At 36.6% G+C, this 16,484-nt stretch overlaps 1 protein-coding gene across 1 annotated transcript in view; it reads left to right on the top strand.

The window, feature by feature from the left end:
- The window catches only part of ARIH1 (ariadne RBR E3 ubiquitin protein ligase 1), a 126,332-nt gene that overhangs the window by 93,150 nt on the left and 16,698 nt on the right, over positions 1-16,484 (top strand). The window contains exons 6-11 of the mRNA XM_025919083.2: positions 3,220-3,286; positions 5,074-5,180; positions 7,165-7,207; positions 7,726-7,797; positions 12,126-12,256; positions 16,034-16,091. Of these exons, the coding sequence (XP_025774868.1) occupies positions 3,220-3,286; positions 5,074-5,180; positions 7,165-7,207; positions 7,726-7,797; positions 12,126-12,256; positions 16,034-16,091 (478 nt within the window). The remainder of the gene's footprint in view (positions 1-3,219; positions 3,287-5,073; positions 5,181-7,164; positions 7,208-7,725; positions 7,798-12,125; positions 12,257-16,033; positions 16,092-16,484) is intronic.

Consider the following 16,484-nt stretch of genomic DNA (forward strand, 5'->3'; position numbering starts at 1 on the left):
ATTTCCAACGTAAGTGATGGCAGTAGGTCTTTGCCAAGAGAGTTAGCTTATTAATAGCCAGGATAATGCTTGTCATCTTGAGAGTGCTTTCTCAAGATCACTTTCTTACTTTTCTTTATCACAAGATAAACTATAACCTAATAACAGACCTAACTAATAACCTTGCCCTAGTAACTATGGCTGACCTTTGTTCTAACCAGGTAAGCTAGATCAGTTATAAGAAATCACTGGGGGTGCCCAGGTGGCTCAGTCCGCTAAGCATCCTAACTCTTGATTTTGGCTCAGGACCTGATCTCACAGTTCTTGAGATCAGAGCCTGCTTGGGATTCTCTCTCTCTCCCTCTCTCTCTGCTCCCCCCTAAATTAATAAACTTAAAAAAAAAAAAAAATTGTTGGGGTTTGTCACATCAGAGAAGCATTGTGGTATAATAGAAATTAAAAATGGTAAATCAGGGCATCTGACTTTGGATCTCATTCTTATTTTTTTTTAATTGATGTAAATTTCACATAACATATTTACCATTTTAACTATTTAAAGTATACAATTTAGTAAACATTAAAAAAAAGAGGGAGCATTTGGGTGACTTAGGCAGTTAAGTGTCAGACTCAGGTCATGACCTCGTGGTTGGGAGAGTTCGAGCCCTGCGTTGGGGTCTGTGCTGACAGCTCGGAACCTGAAGCCTGCTTCAGATTGTGTGTGTGTGTGTGTGTGTGTGTGTGTGTGTGTGTGTGTGTGTGTGTGTGTGTCTGTCTGTCTGTCTGTCTGTCTGTCTCTCTGTCTTTCTCAAAAAATAAATATAAACATTAAATAGTAATAAAGTATACTTTTCATAATGTCATGCAACCATCATCACTATCTAATTCTAGAACATTTTCATCACCCCTAAAAGAATTCCCATATTCATTAAACAGTCACTCCTCATTCCCTCCTTCCCTTAGAACCTGACAATCACATATCTGTTTTCTGTCTGTACGGATTTGCTTATTCTGGAGATTTCATTTAAATGTCATAATGCATATGATCTTTTGTTTCTGGCTTCTTGCACTTAACATAATGTTTTCAAGGTTCATCCATGTCACCCATGTTGGAGAATGTGTTAGTACTTGATTCCTTTTTATGGCTAAATAGTATTCCATTGTATGGATATTCCATATTTTGTTTCTTCATTCATCAGTTCTTGGACATTCGGGTTATTTCCATTTTTTGTGGAAACATTTGTTTTTTTGTTTTTTAATTTGAGATAGAGAGAGTGCATGTGCAAATAGGGTAAAGGGGCAGAGGGAGAGAAACAGAATCTCAGTCAGGGTCCACACTGAGTGTGGGATTGTGACCTGAGCTGAAATCAAGAGTTTGACACTCAACTGACTGAGCCACCCAGGTGCCTCAAAACATTTGTGTTTTTATTTGGAGATTTGTGTGCAAGTTTTTTATTTGAACACCCATTTTTAATTTTCTTGGATACCTAGGAATAGAATTGCTGGGTCCTTTGGTAATTCTGTGTTTAGCCTTTTGAGGAATCACCAAATACACTAAGTATTTTTAGACCTCAGTTCTAGCATCTCTGAAATGTGGAGGTTTACTCATTTAGAAAATACTTATTGGGGTACCTGGGTGGCTCAATCGCTTAAGCGTCTAACTCGGTTTTGGCTCAGGTCATGATCTCTTGGTTTGTGAGTTCAAGCCCCATGTCGGGCTGTGCGCTGATGGTGCAGAGCCTGCTTGGGATTCTCTCTCCCTCTCTCTCTGCCTCTCCCTCACTCGTACTTTATATCTCTCTCTCTCTCTTAAAATAAACTTAGAAAAAAATTTCTTGAACACTTACTGTAGGCCAAGCAGTGTACTAGACACAAGGGATCCTTTTATGGAGTTTATTATTTGGTTAGGGTTAAGAGAGCATAAAGGCAGATATTAAACACATTATACAGATAACTTTTTAATAAAAATTATGGCAGATTTTATTAAGGGGATATGTGTTAGGTGCCATGAGAGCTGAGAGGGAACTGGTGTGGGTAATTGTCAGAAAAAGCCTCCTTTTTCTGTGAGGCAATATTTCTTAGCTGAGTTAAAAAATAATAATAATATAGCATCTAATATTTATTGAGTGTTTACTATTTGCCAGGCACTGTTCTAGTTCACAACTCCTCATTTCTGCTATCCATTTCACAGATGAGTAAACAGAAATGGAGAGGTCAAAGAGCTTACCCTCATTTCATAGCTAGTAAGTTGTAAAACAGTAGTCAAAGCTAGGCTGTTCCAATTCAGAGCCCACCACGATATTCTTCTTTCCTTTTAAAGAGAGGTAGCTGTATGCAAAAGCCCCTGAAGAAGGGCAATACTCACCAGAATTCTGTTCCAATACTCACCAAATTCTGTTGAAAGAATACAGATGTGACAGGAGTACGCTGAAAGAGGAACAGTACAGGGTGGGGTCTTGTGGAAGGCAAGCAGTGCCATAGAAGCTCAAGAATTTGATGGGGCCAGATTATACAAAACCTTTTTGTTTGTTTAAAATACTTAATGAGGTTAGACTGTGTTTGTGTTTTGATAGTTTTTACTGGTTTTGTCAGTGGTTAACTCTTTCTGTTTTAACTATTTTCTTTAAACACGGGAATGTTTACCATTAAGACTAATAAAACTTAAGTTTCAGGATGGGTTACTATGAGTTCTAGAAATTGTTACGAATATATAAAGTGTTCTAGGTGCATAATGGAAGCCACGTTGCAGTCAGTAAACATTTCTGGTAAATTACTAACAGATCTCAGAAGAAGGCCCTTAAATTTATATATAGCAAAACCTGGATCCATTTCTTAACATTCCTGTCAGCATCTCTTATTTCACACACTGATTTTTGGGAGGGGTCTGAAGGAAGCTGGCTGAGAATTGCTGTCCTAAGGCAAGATATCAGAGTAAGAATACTCTGAAAAGGGCCTAAAGTTGGCAATAGTTACTCTGTCATCAGACTGTAATAAAGTGGGTAAAAATGGACTTTCGTGTATAGGAAACATGGGAATCGGGGGTCTACCAAAATAAAACTACAGAAACTTGGAGATTGTTGTCTTGATTTCTACAGTTACATTTGTTGATAGTCTATATGCATTTGAGTATATTCAGTTTAGGGTAGTTTTTAGAGCTGCAGCATTGAAATTTTATTTTGTAAATGTGGAAAAATACTCTTGGCTGAAAACATCCTAATAAACTATTTTTATTCTTCTTCTCAGGCGCCTGATCACAGATTCGAAAGTTAAATTAAAGTATCAACATTTAATAACAAATAGCTTTGTAGAGGTAAGTGATTTCTCTTCAGGTTACCTTTTTAAATAAGCGGAATTATTTATTAATAAAATATTTTTTCTTGTATGAAATTCTCTTGATAGTAAGAAAGACCTTTACCATAAATTTAGATTATGGACTTCATTAATGAAGCATACCTAACCCGTATTCTCAAAGGAGTGTGACAGACCAATAAGTGGGTGTCTCTTCATAGATCTAGAGCTGTGGTGATCAAATTATTTTTACAGTATTCTTCCTTTATCCCTAGCAAAAAATTGTAGCTGACTGTTAATGATGACTTGTTTAATCATGTCTGGCAGTTTAACCTTGCTATATCTCTGCTTGTTTTAGCTCCTGTTACCAGTAAACTTTAATAAAGAGAGCTATAGTTACTTGTTTTTATCAAATGTCTTTCTTTTATCAGAAACAGGTCAGCAAACTATGGCCTGCCTGTTTTGGTAAATATTTATTTGGATGAGCCCATTTGTTCTATGACTCCTTTAGTGCCACAGTGGCAGATAGAGTAGTTGCATAGAGGCCCTTTTTGACCCTCCCAGACAAAAATCTTTACTCTCCGGCTCTTTATGGAAGACGTTTGCCAGCCTCTGTATGAGATCATCAGTGTAAATTGGTATTTTAGTTCTACATAGTAATATTTATTTCACTTAGGGATTAAACTGAAGGTCAGATCTTCTAGAAAACAGCATATTTTAGGAATAACATTTTTTAAATAGTAAACTTGAATTCCGGTGTAGAGTGTTACTTGAACCCTGTTTTGTTTCCTGATAAAAAAAAATACCCAAAGGTTTTACTTTTTTTTTTTTTTTAAGAACTAAAATGCAATCTTTACCATGGTTTAGGAACTGACTTTTGTTCTTAGAAGACTTTTTTTATGGTCAAAGAAAGAAATTACATATATATTCTGTAGCATCTGAACACCTTCCCTGGGGCACTTTGCTGGTCCTGTCAATAGAGCATGCGACTCTTGATCTCGGGGTTGTGAGTTTGAACCCCATGAAGGGCATGGAGATTACTTAAAAAAAATAATAAGTAAAAAGGGGGAGAGGCCCCTGGCTGGCTCAGTCATGCAAGCGTATGCAACTCTTGATCTTGGGGTTGTGAGTTCGAGTCCCCATGTTGGATGTAGAGATTACTTAAAAAAATAATAAAATCTTTAAATACCTTCCCTCCTTCCCTGAGTAGGAGTTCATCTTGTTTCCTTACATCTTTGAAAATTACCCTGAAGTAGAACCATAAACAAATCAATGTTTCTTAATAAAATGGGTAATTATTTAAAAAAAAATTTTTTTAACGTTTATTTATTATTGAGAGGCAGAGACAGAGCATGAGCAGGGGAGGGGCAGAGAGAGGAGGAGACAGAGAATCCGAAGCAGGCTCTAGGCTCTGAGCTGTCAGCACAAAGCTTGATGCAGGGCTTGAACTCAGGAACTGTGAGATCATGACCTGAGCTGAAGTCAGACGCTCAACCGACTGAGCCACCCAGGTGCCCCAAATGGGTAATTATTTTAAAGTTTGTGGGTAGGATTTTGATGATAGAACCATATTTTATGCATATTTTATAAAACCAAGTCTCTGAGAGATCTTGGAAAAACTGTGCATCTGAGAGCATTACTGTAGAAGACTACTAAATATTGGAGGCAGGCTTTTATATGCTTCTGTCATCATCCCTGTCTTTGGCCCCCACACTAGGGAAGCATTGTAAATAATTGCTTGTTGTGCTAGGAAATCACAAATCGTGATTTAATTTGCCATCGTTTTTTATTTTCTAACTTGGGTTTCAGTGCAATCGACTGTTGAAGTGGTGTCCTGCCCCAGATTGCCACCATGTTGTTAAAGTCCAATATCCTGATGCTAAACCTGTTCGCTGCAAATGTGGGCGCCAGTTTTGGTAAGCAAGTGATTTACTAAATTGAAATAGTACACATAGCTGTTCTGTTTATTCTTGGTAGAAAAATAATAGAATTTTTTTTTTTTTTTTTTTACCTCAGGGAGGGAGGTGGGTGATGTTGATTTAAGATAGTGTATATTTCTTTTAAATAAGAATTAGATTAAAAGGTCGCATCTTCAGTAATTTTTTCTTTCCTAGTTGCTCTTTTTTCTTATGGGAAAAGAAGCAGCTATAATCACATTTTCTTGTGTGCTCTGCTGGAACTAGTATATGAGCAAACTTGTAGATCTGGGGTAAGAACTTAGTTCGTCTCATTTCTGATGGACTATTTATTTTGTCAGGGTATATTTGGTTTCTTTATGGCTCTTGCTCTGTTTTCTAGTTATCTCTTAGGAAATAAAATAAACAGGATTATTTTTCCTTTACTCTGACAAGTTAAATCTTACTTCTAGAAAGAAAATACGCCTTGATAAATTTGGAAAGATAAAACATGTTTGATTACATGTGCGTTTTCACCAAAAGTTTTCCTGTGGCTTCTCTGGCCCCACCTTTCCTGGTAACCTTGGTTCTTGGAGTGTATAGCATGCTCTTTTGGTCTTTGAATTCTAGATTTGACTTAACAGAGAATTTCCAATACAGCATATTCATGTTAGAAAGTTAAGATAATTTTCCATTTCCTTGCTGGATCTTTTAGGAACAAGAAACCCATCAAACCAAGTAGCTCTAAGAGCTAGCAGATAGACATTATATTGGTATTCTATACCATTCTTTTTTTTTTTCTCTACAAGCAACTATAGAGTTAGACTTATATGTCGTTAATACTAAATATTTCCAAAAAGAGCAGGTAACCTCACAGAGATTAAATATGTGTGAAATACATGCTATTTTGGTAAAAAAATTAAATATACATTCTAATGTAGAATTTACCCTATAAATAAGACGTGGAGTCTGATTTCATATGTATTTTGAAACATATTTTTAGTATGAAGTATCTTGTATACAGACCAAAATATAGAGAATAACAGCAGTGAATACTTAGTAGCTACTAACCCAGTTTTAAGCAAAGTATTTTGTTTTTGTTAAGAAATCTGTCAAATGAATGACAGATTCATTTGACACTCCTTTGTTCCCTTCTCCATCCCATTCGCCATCTTCTTTTCCAGAAGTAACCATTATATTTGACTTCATTTAAATTGATAGCACTTTGTTCCTCTCATTTACAAAGGATTTTTGGCATTCCTGGAAAAAATCAGCCATTCAGCTGGGGGGGGAGGTTTATAAGCATTTGAATTTATTCTTAATTTATACTTTATTTTAGCAAATGTATACACCACATTTGCCTAGAAAACAGAAAGGCATGAACAATTGATGTGTTCTTAGAGAGTGTTTAGCCACACTCTTGTTTTACACCTTGCTTGGTAAACTTTCTCTCTACAAGACTGAGGTTCATTTGTTTGTGTCATGCAAAGATGTGACCTGTTTGCTCACTGTGCATTAGGATTAAATTATATAATTCTTCATTGGGGGTGTTAAGTAAGAGATTTAATATATACTGATGAAGCATTGGTTGAAATTTAAGTTTAAATTAGTGAAAATTATTTGTTTGGTTTCAATTGAAGAATGTTTACAGCATGGAACTATACATTTTCAAAACTATCAGAAAAATACAGATCTCGCTAAACTCAATTTTTTGTCTTAATAGTTTGGTGGCTAGAGAGTCCTTTCTTAGGAAGTTGTCATCATAGCATGTCTTCACGGCTATAATCATTTCTTCATTTCTCGCACACACCACAATACATGCTGTTCTAATGCTAAATTCTAAATAATCTGTAGAATAATATGAACTTGCCTCATGCTCTTGTATTTGCTAGTCTTTAAAAACAGTGAAACCACTGAGGAACTATAAAGCATGAAATGGGTTTGTTTGTGTACTGACTTACAGTAGGTAGGACTTAATTCTTTTAACTCTTCTATCACTTAACAGCTTTAACTGTGGAGAAAATTGGCACGATCCTGTTAAATGTAAGGTGAGTTTGTCTGGCATTTTCATTTTTTAAATAATACAATAGAGCAGTTCTAAGACTTGATGACTGAAAACTGGGGCCCACAACTTTGTTATCCATTTGTAGATAGAAAATTGTATTTTTTTCCTTTTTATTTCAAATGATCGTCACAAGTATTCATAAAGCATTCCTTACAAATAAGTCAGCTCCTGATAATTATCAGGATTAACAGTGGTTAAGGCACCTCCCTGAGCAGATTTTGTAATTTACGAAGGGGAATAATACATCTTGGAGCCGGGCTTCTCATCAAGCTCTAGGTTCCTCACTTGGCTTCAGCCAGAGAAAATCCTCCTTTGGTTGATTTTATATACACTGGATATGAGAACTACCAGAGTCCCTTGGTTTAAGAGGAATTAAATCCAGTGATAATCTTGTCCTTTGCCTTTTAAATGTAAGCTTGACTATATTTAAATATTGAAGTAATTTGCTATCCTTTCTCTTAAGTCTTTTGTTGTACCCTAACAGTTGTTGTTTTCAAACAGTGGTTAAAGAAATGGATTAAAAAGTGTGATGATGACAGTGAGACCTCTAACTGGATTGCAGCCAACACAAAGGTTGGTATTTCACTTCAGTAAACTCTTGGTAATGAAACTGTGATAAGCATAGGAGCCTTGGCATTAGCAAAACAAGTAAGTTTCCTAATTAGGGATGGGAACTTGTTTTACCTTTTCCTCAGTTCAGATTTGGGGGTTTTTTGGTTGTTTTGGGGATTTGGGTTTTGGTTGTTTGTGTTTTTCCAGAATGATTGCCGATTTTTAGTGTTTGAGTTTATTTTATTGAGCACTATACTGCAGTATAGTACTCTTATTTGGAAATTTTTGTCCATTAGGACACAGTTTCCTATAGAAGAAGAAGTTGACAGTTTTTCTACCTGAGAGTTTGATGATGCTTTTTTATATTGTTATTACCTGCCTTTTAGTATATAGAGTTTATTCCACCTAGCTTGGTTTTATTAGGCAAATTTACATTTCTGCCTTTAAAAACTCCCAGGGTTTGGTGTGCTTGGCTGGCTGTCAGTAGAACACACAACTCTTGATCTTGGGGTCGTGAGTTCAAGCCCCATGTTGAGTTTAGAGGTTACTAAAAATAAAATAAACCTTAAAAAAATTCCAGGGTTTAACTTTTAAGGAGTCGTTTTTTTTTTTTCTTTCTTTTTAAGATTTTATTTTTAAGTAATCTTTACACCAAATGTGGAGCTTGAACTCAAAACGCTGTGTTCAAGAGTCACATGCTGTACTGACGAGCCAGCCAGGTGCCCCTCCTTACGGAGTCATTCTTTAAAGCAGTATTGAGAGTAACTGACTAATAACTTTTTTTTTATGTAGCTGCACTGGACTTAACATGTTTGACATCTTTAACATGTTAAATTGCTAAAATATGATTTAAGAGACTTGACTCCTGAGAAATAGAGATTTTGGGGATAATATGGGTATCCCTTGGTTTTTTGTTTTTATTTTTAAGGTACATTATTGCTCATGATATTAGTTTCAGGATACTAGTTTCAAGATTGTTCATGTCTTTATGACCATGGACCAGTTCTTTAACCCTAGACAGATGTTTTGTCTTGCAAATGGAAGTTGTTTTGAACACCCTTCTTTTTTAGCACTAAGTAATAAGCATACATTTGAATCCCAGCTGTGTACCCAGCAATCTCTTAGTAGAAATTGTATAAATAGCCAGTCTTTATTTAATTCAGCCTTATAGCCTATCTATATTGGAAGTGGCTTGCCCTTGATTATAGGGTTATTCATGGGCTATTCATTTTTAGTATTGTCTTAGATGATGCTTAATGAATACTGAGTTGTTTGACCAGCATTAGAGCTTTCCATCACTCAATCACGGGACAATTAGAAGAATAAGGAGTGTTTAGGTGCCCCTGGGTGGCTCAGTTGTTTAGGGTCTTTGTCTCAGGTCATGATCTTGTGGTTCATGGCTTCAGGCCCCACATCTGGCTCTGTACTGACAACTCAGAGCCTGTAGCCTACTTTGGATTTTGTGTCTCCCTTTCTCTCTCCCTTTCTCCCTCCCCTGCTCATGCTCTGTCTCTCTCTGTCTCTCAAAAATAAATAAATGTTAAAAAAAAAAAAAGATTAAAAAAAAGATGTATCATGCAATTAAAAGATTTTTTTTACTGGGGATGGGGGACTAAAACATTAAGCACTTTTAACCATACACGTAGTAATACTAGTTTTACAGGAGGTAAAACATTTGTTCATGTAAATACACTCTCCAGTATCATCTAGAAATAATTATTGAGTACTCCTGTATACCACATACTGTTTGCTCTCATTGTTTTATATGCATTAACTCATAATCGTTACAGTGATCCTATTCCTATTTTCCTTTGTCAGATGAATAACTAAGGAAGAGAAAAATAATAAAAACACTAGTCTGAGATCACACAGGTAGCAATGGTAGAGTCAGGATTCAAACCCAAGCAATTTGGCCTTAAGAATAAGGTCAGTGGGATTGGTAAGACTGATAAATTCTTTTTGGGGCTACGGAGTCTCCCAGCTTTCTTCTGTCAAATACACTTGTTTTACTTATTTATTTGTTGTTGTTATTTTTAAGTACACTCTACCCTCAATAGGGAGCTTGAAATCACAACCCAGAGATCAAGAGTTTCATGCTCCACTGACTGAGCCAGTCGAATACCCCTCAAATACCCTTGTTTTAAATTCTTTTCACTGTGGTCCATTTACAACTGTGCTACAGAGATCATGGCTTTTTCCAAGTCTGTGTCATATTCTTGGTTGCCAGTGAGCTAAAGTTATTACCCTACAGCAGGTCTACTGGTTTTTTCCTTTTGGAAAATCCACAGAATCAAACATTAATTTTAATAAAACCATGAATAAGATATAAAGGTTCTATTTCCCTGCATTAGTTTGATGCCTGTAACTCCCATAAGGGGGGAGTATCACCCATTATATTACTGATAATCCTTATAGTGATTCACAATTTGACCTTTGTGAAATAACACTACCCTGCCCATAAGCTATAGTAATTTTAAATAGGTCAATATGGTAACTTCTAATTATACATTTTAAATCAAATCTTTGAAATCAATTAATATATTTCACATTTTCTCAAGAAGCAAATTCCAGGTCTAGAATATCTGTAGCTGGGGTGCCTGGGTAGCTCAGTTGGGTGAGCATTCAACTTTGGCTTAGGTCATGATCTCACAGTTCCTGAATTCAAGCCTCTGTCCCCCTACACATCCCTTCTTTCACACCTTTCCCATTTACGCTCTCTCTCAAAAATAAATAAAAAACATTAAAACAAAACATTTCTTAAAAAAATAAAATAAAATGTTTCATTCTATATTTCTTGGTCACAATTAACCAAGCTCTCAATATGTTACGATACCACTAATAATCTGCAATTTTTTTTTTTAATTTTTTTTTTCAACATTTATTTATTTTTGGGACAGAGAAAGACAGAGCATGAACGGGGGAGGGGCAGAGAGAGAGGGAGACACAGAATCGGAAACAGGCTCCAGGCTCCGAGCCATCAGCCCAGAGCCTGACGCGGGGCTCGAACTCACGGACCGCGAGATCGTGACCTGGCTGAAGTCGGACGCTTAACCGACTGCGCCACCCAGGCGCCCCGTGCAATTTTTTTTTTTAAGTTTACTTATTTTTGAAAGAGAGAGCGAGAGAGAGACAGGTAGAGAGACAGGGAGTGAGAAAATCCCAAGCAGGCTCCAAACTGTCGGTATGGAGCCTAACATGGGGCTCAAAGTCATGAACCATGAGATCATGACCTGAACCGAAATGAAGAGTCGGACGCTCACCCAAGACACCGAGGTCCCCCAATAATCTGCAAATTTGTTCAAGGAACTAATAACAATAATAAAAGCTTCTGAAATCACTCAAGAGAAAAAAACTCCAGTTTTATCTCAAAATTATCAAGCAGATAATTTTGTTATTACTAATTGTCATTCTTCCTCAAAAATCTCTCTAAACAAAGCCAAACATATTCAAGCCTATACTCCCTACTTTAAACATCTTGGAGGTTTAAGCATCTTGGAGGTTTAAAGGTTTGGGGATTTCTCTAGATGCAAAAAGAGGCCTATAGTTTAAATGAACCACTTAGTGAAAATACAACTGCCCTATTCTGAACTACTAGTTTTATAGAGCATATTCAAAGATTCAGGGACTTTAATGAACACATTAAAGTTGTTCCCTAACAACACAGAAAAGGTTTTTCTTAAGTGACATGAGTTATCTTTACCATAATTTTAGAGAGCACAAAAATATTGATTTCAACCATACATTTCTCAAAGGTGTGGGCATCTGTTTTAAGTGACAAGACTTATTGTTTCATTACTAATGCTTTCTGGGAGGTAAAAATATGTTTTAACCATTTTGGGTAGAGCAGGGTACTAATGGTATAAAATTGTGTGTTGGCCTCCATTGTTTAAATACTCCTTATCCCTTTTTTTTTTAATACTTTTTTTAATGTTTGAGTGAGAGAGAGAGAGACAGACAGACAGACAGACAGCGTGAGCAGAGGAGGGGCAGAGAGAGGGGAAGACACAGAATCCAAAGTAGGCTCCAGGCTCCGAGCTGTCAGCACAAAGCCCGACACGGGGCTCGAACTCACAAACTGTGAGATCATGACCTGAGCCGAGTCAGACGCCCAACCAGCTGAGCCACCCAGGCACCCCTCTTGTATAATACATCTTCAAAGCCAGTAATAATGATAATAGCTCATTTCCAGTAGTACTTACTGTATTCCACACTTTTCTGAGTGCTTTACATGTATTAATAACAATAAATGTGGTATTTAAAAATAAACCAAATCCAGAATTGGCTTCTCTTCGTGATAGTAATACAACCTAGTGTAGCATTGACACCAACTTTATAGTTTCTCTTCATAGGAATGTCCCAAATGCCATGTCACAATTGAAAAGGATGGCGGTTGTAATCACATGGTGTGTCGTAACCAGAACTGTAAAGCAGAGTTTTGCTGGGTGTGTCTTGGCCCTTGGGAACCACATGGATCTGCCTGGTAGGTTGGGGAAACGAAGGGGAGAAAATGTTCACATAAGTATGTAATATATGCGTATACTGTGACTAAGGTTTTACCTCATGGAAGTCACCATCTAACTTGGGAGCTAAGTAAATGAATACAGTGTGTGATCATCGTTAAAAGTACGGGCAAGATGTCTGGAGAGAAGTCTAAATTAGGCATATTTTACAGAGAAGGTACCAATTGATGTGAATTTTAAGGGAGAGTAAAAGTTCATTAGTTGGAAGTGGTAGAGAAGACGTTCAGGGCAAAAGGAGTGGCATGAATAAAGGTAGAATGATATGAAAGTATATGACTAATTTAGAGAAGAGTTGCATTGTCTAATATGTCTGTTAGGCAGTAGTTGAAAACTAAAAGACTGTTGGTAGAACCTAACCTGCAGTTGTGTTTTACTTACCCTTGTATACTATTAGACAAAAAATGTGTCCCAAACTTTAAGAATTGGAAAATTGCCCAGTGCAATCCAGATTATAAGCCTCTTTTTGAAATATAAGAACAGGCCTGTATTCCTGCTTGGCAGCAGTCATCTGGAATTGATTAATAGCCCCTTAGATGATGTCTTAACTTGCCAGTTCGATACATTTATTTCCCCAAGACTGAATCTTCAGGGCATTTGTATGTAGCATGATGGCACCATATTTAGAAGGTGGTATCACATTTAGTAGATACATATCTTTGTTCTGTGCATATATCTTACCAGTTCAGGAAAATGCAAGTTAGAATCATGATGCCTTGAGTTTTGAGAGAAGGGAGCTAGCACACCTGGTAAAAATGAAAGTATTTCTGATTGTTAGAGTACACAAATGGGCCCGTTTCACTAATTTATGTTACTTATTGGCAGTTCAGTTTGTGGCCCCTTACACGTTGTAGGGCATAGGAAAAGAGAAAGTAGACTGAGACCTAAAGTAGTTTGGACATTATCAGGAGGCTTTTAAGTGGGGAGTGGCCTGATTAGATCTGTAATTTAGATGAGAGGGCTTTGTATTAATGTGCTTTACATACATTACGTCAGAATCGTGGCTGCTTTGTAAATAGTGAATGAGAGGGGAAGAAATCTCTTAGGTTTGGAGGAGGGTCTTGTGAAGACAATGGCAAGTCTCTTTTTATTTTCATTGGTACTTACATTAGTTTCACTGAAACTTTCATTAGTTTCATTAGTTAGAGGAATAGAGAGAGGGATTACTTGTCTGAAATTAATTCTGAATTAGGTAAAAACTAATTGGTTATGTAGAAGTAAAGAATGTGATTTTGCCACTGTCAAATCCAAGAAAGGTATTTGGGGTTTAGCCTGACAGATACTCTAGATTTTAAGAAGGCAAACTGGAGAATTAGACTGTCTCAGAAACTAAATCCACTCTAGTATATTTAAACAAACAAGCCTAATAAATGGAGAAGAGTTACTAAAAATACGTTTTTTAAGTTACTTTTTCTGTGTGTAAGGAAATCTAGGATCATAACTCAAATTTTAAAGAAGCTGTTTTGAAAACTGAAAAGAGTACAGAACAAATGTTGGGTGCAGGAGGATGAGGAACGGCCTGGACCGAAGTTGTCAGAAATGTTTCCTGTGTCTTGCCTTTACCCATAGCTAACATTTCAAATGAGTCATACTGTGCTTCCTTATTTAAATCTGAAAATGCCTCAGAATCCTCAAAATAGCATTCCAAGTAGCACTGTCCATCATCTGAGTTAGAAGTAGAGGTGAATTGTTTGCTTTCCTGGCCTTCAAGTCCTTAATAATTTTGGCAGAGTACAAAATGAGTTGAGGCTTAAAAATATCCAAAAAATATCAAAAGGAAAGTTTTTAAGGATATTACATTAGATAAGAAGAAGAGGTATTAACAGTTGACCAGTAGAGGGCAAGGAGAGCCAATATTTGGGCTAAATTAAGTAATTTTTTCTTTTTTTTAATTTTTTTTTTCAACGTTTTTATTTATTTATGGGACAGACAGAGACAGAGCATGAACGGGGGAGGGGCAGAGAGAGAGGGAGACACAGAATCGGAAACAGGCTCCAGGCTCCGAGCCTTCAGCCCAGAGCCTGACGCGGGGCTCGAACTCACGGACCGCGAGATCGTGACCTGGCTGAAGTCGGACGCTTAACCGACTGCGCCACCCAGGCGCCCCTAAGTAATTTTTTCTAAGAGAGGATTATAACCCAAGCTGGTAGGAAATTAATGTATCTCCTGACTTGAGTGAATTATGGTCTGGGTTACTTTAAAAACTTAAAGATGAGATCAGTGAGCCATTGTTGGTTATTTCTGAGTAGCTATGGAAAATAGAGAGCTACCAAAAACTGAAAGCAGACAAAATGTAATCCCAAATTTCCAAAATTTGTGATTGATTCCATGAAATACATATGAACCACATAACTTTTCTCTTACATGAAATCCCAGAATCAAATGGTATTATTAGGATGATGATTAGGGAACGTTTTGTGAATCTCAACAAGGTATTTTGGTGTGAGCTGAGAAGTTTGTGGCCTAGGCTATGAACACACACAAGGATATTTGGGATTAATTGAGTGACTGTTTCTTGCAGTTACAGGTAATGGATTTCCTTCTTCCTAATGAAGTACTTCCCCAAGATGTGCTGAATGAAAGGCTTTGTCCTTACCTTTTTTATTCATGTAAACTGTGTACTACTTTTCTGGTCAGTTTTACTGATGACTTTCTTAAACTAATAAGAGAATCTTGCCTACATTTTAGGGTAACATCACAGAAATATATTAAATATATAGACCATTAAAATCCTGGGAAACTTGGCAAGCTAGAACAGTGAATCCAGTTTAACAAGATTTAAAGTAAATTCAAAATTCTTCCTTTAGACCTAAAAGGATTACTGTTAAGAACTACAGCATGTGAACTATATAGTCAACAGTTCAGAGCACGGCCCTCAATTGGCAGACAGGCATATGTTTAATTCTTAACTCTGAAACTCTAGCTATCTTGCCTTACGTGTGTTACTTACCTTCTCAAAGCCTAATTCTTCATCTGTTCAATGTGGGTAATAATCCATATTTCATAAAGTGGCTCAAGGAATTGAATATGACAGTACATTTGAAGTCCTTTGTAAGTGGGTGATAGGTAGCTATCAGCTGTTCCCATAGTGTAGACTCCCAGAAAAGCAAAGGTAGAGTAATCAGGACAAGGGAACTGCCATTGTTGTCCATCTTCACTCTGAGCTGTCTTCTGGGCACATTTCCCCTGCTTCTCATTTTGTGTATCATTCAGTTTTCAATGATTCTTGTAAGTTATAATACCATGTAAAGCACATAGCACAGCATCTGTTACATAGTATTCCATGAACTATTGGTTCTCTTTGGTTTATTAAAATAAGAAGGTAAGTAACTGGAAAAATTGGGAATACTTAGCCTAAATAACAGACAACCTAGGAAATAAGATGACCTCTTCAAAAATTAAGTTAGAAGTTCAGACTGCAGTCAGGATATGGAATATTAGAATGACAGCGCTTTCTAATGATTACAGGTGAGCCGATTTGGAATGGACTAGTTCAGGAAGTAGAGAACTGTACAGTGTTAGAGGATTCCAGCACTAGGTGGGGGTTCGTTCAATCCAACAACACTTGGAATTCTTTTCTGTCTTGGAATTCTAGAACCCTGGGCATTTTAAACACCTCAGTTTATCTATATAAAGGAGAATTTTGATTCTAGATCATCTCTGAATCCAGGCTAAAATTCTGTTATTTGTTCCTTCTCATTGATTTTTGGCTTTATGGAATCCTCTTACTTCACTTTAAGGTACAACTGTAACCGCTATAATGAGGATGATGCAAAGGCAGCAAGAGACGCACAGGAGGTAAGTACATTTATTTTCAGGTAACAGTTGAATGGGAATGTGTATCACATGTTTATTAGGGAATAATTTAGCAGAAATTTTCAATTCTGAAAGAGTTGTGGAAACACACCCCAGTAAATACTGCGTATCTGTGTACATTGAGAACAAAATGCCTATCAGGAAACATTCCTGTTTATAGGTTTGTTTCTTTCTTTTAAAAGATTAATCTAGTCATGTTGTGCAGTTCCAGGTTTCATTAGTTTTGCTGTTAAGGTTTTTTCACCCCAGCAAGGAGTCTAGAGAACAGTATTTGTTAAAAAGCCTTCCTGCTGTTTATGTGCATTCTCATTTCTATTTAATTCTTTTTTTTTTTTTTTTTTTTTTTTTAACTTATTCATCAAGAAGCCAGTAAGA

The sequence above is a fragment of the Puma concolor genome, chromosome B3 (assembly GCF_028749965.1).
Source record: "Puma concolor isolate L17-30 chromosome B3, mPumCon1.1.hap2, whole genome shotgun sequence".
In the NCBI taxonomy this organism is placed as follows: Eukaryota; Metazoa; Chordata; class Mammalia; order Carnivora; family Felidae; genus Puma; species Puma concolor.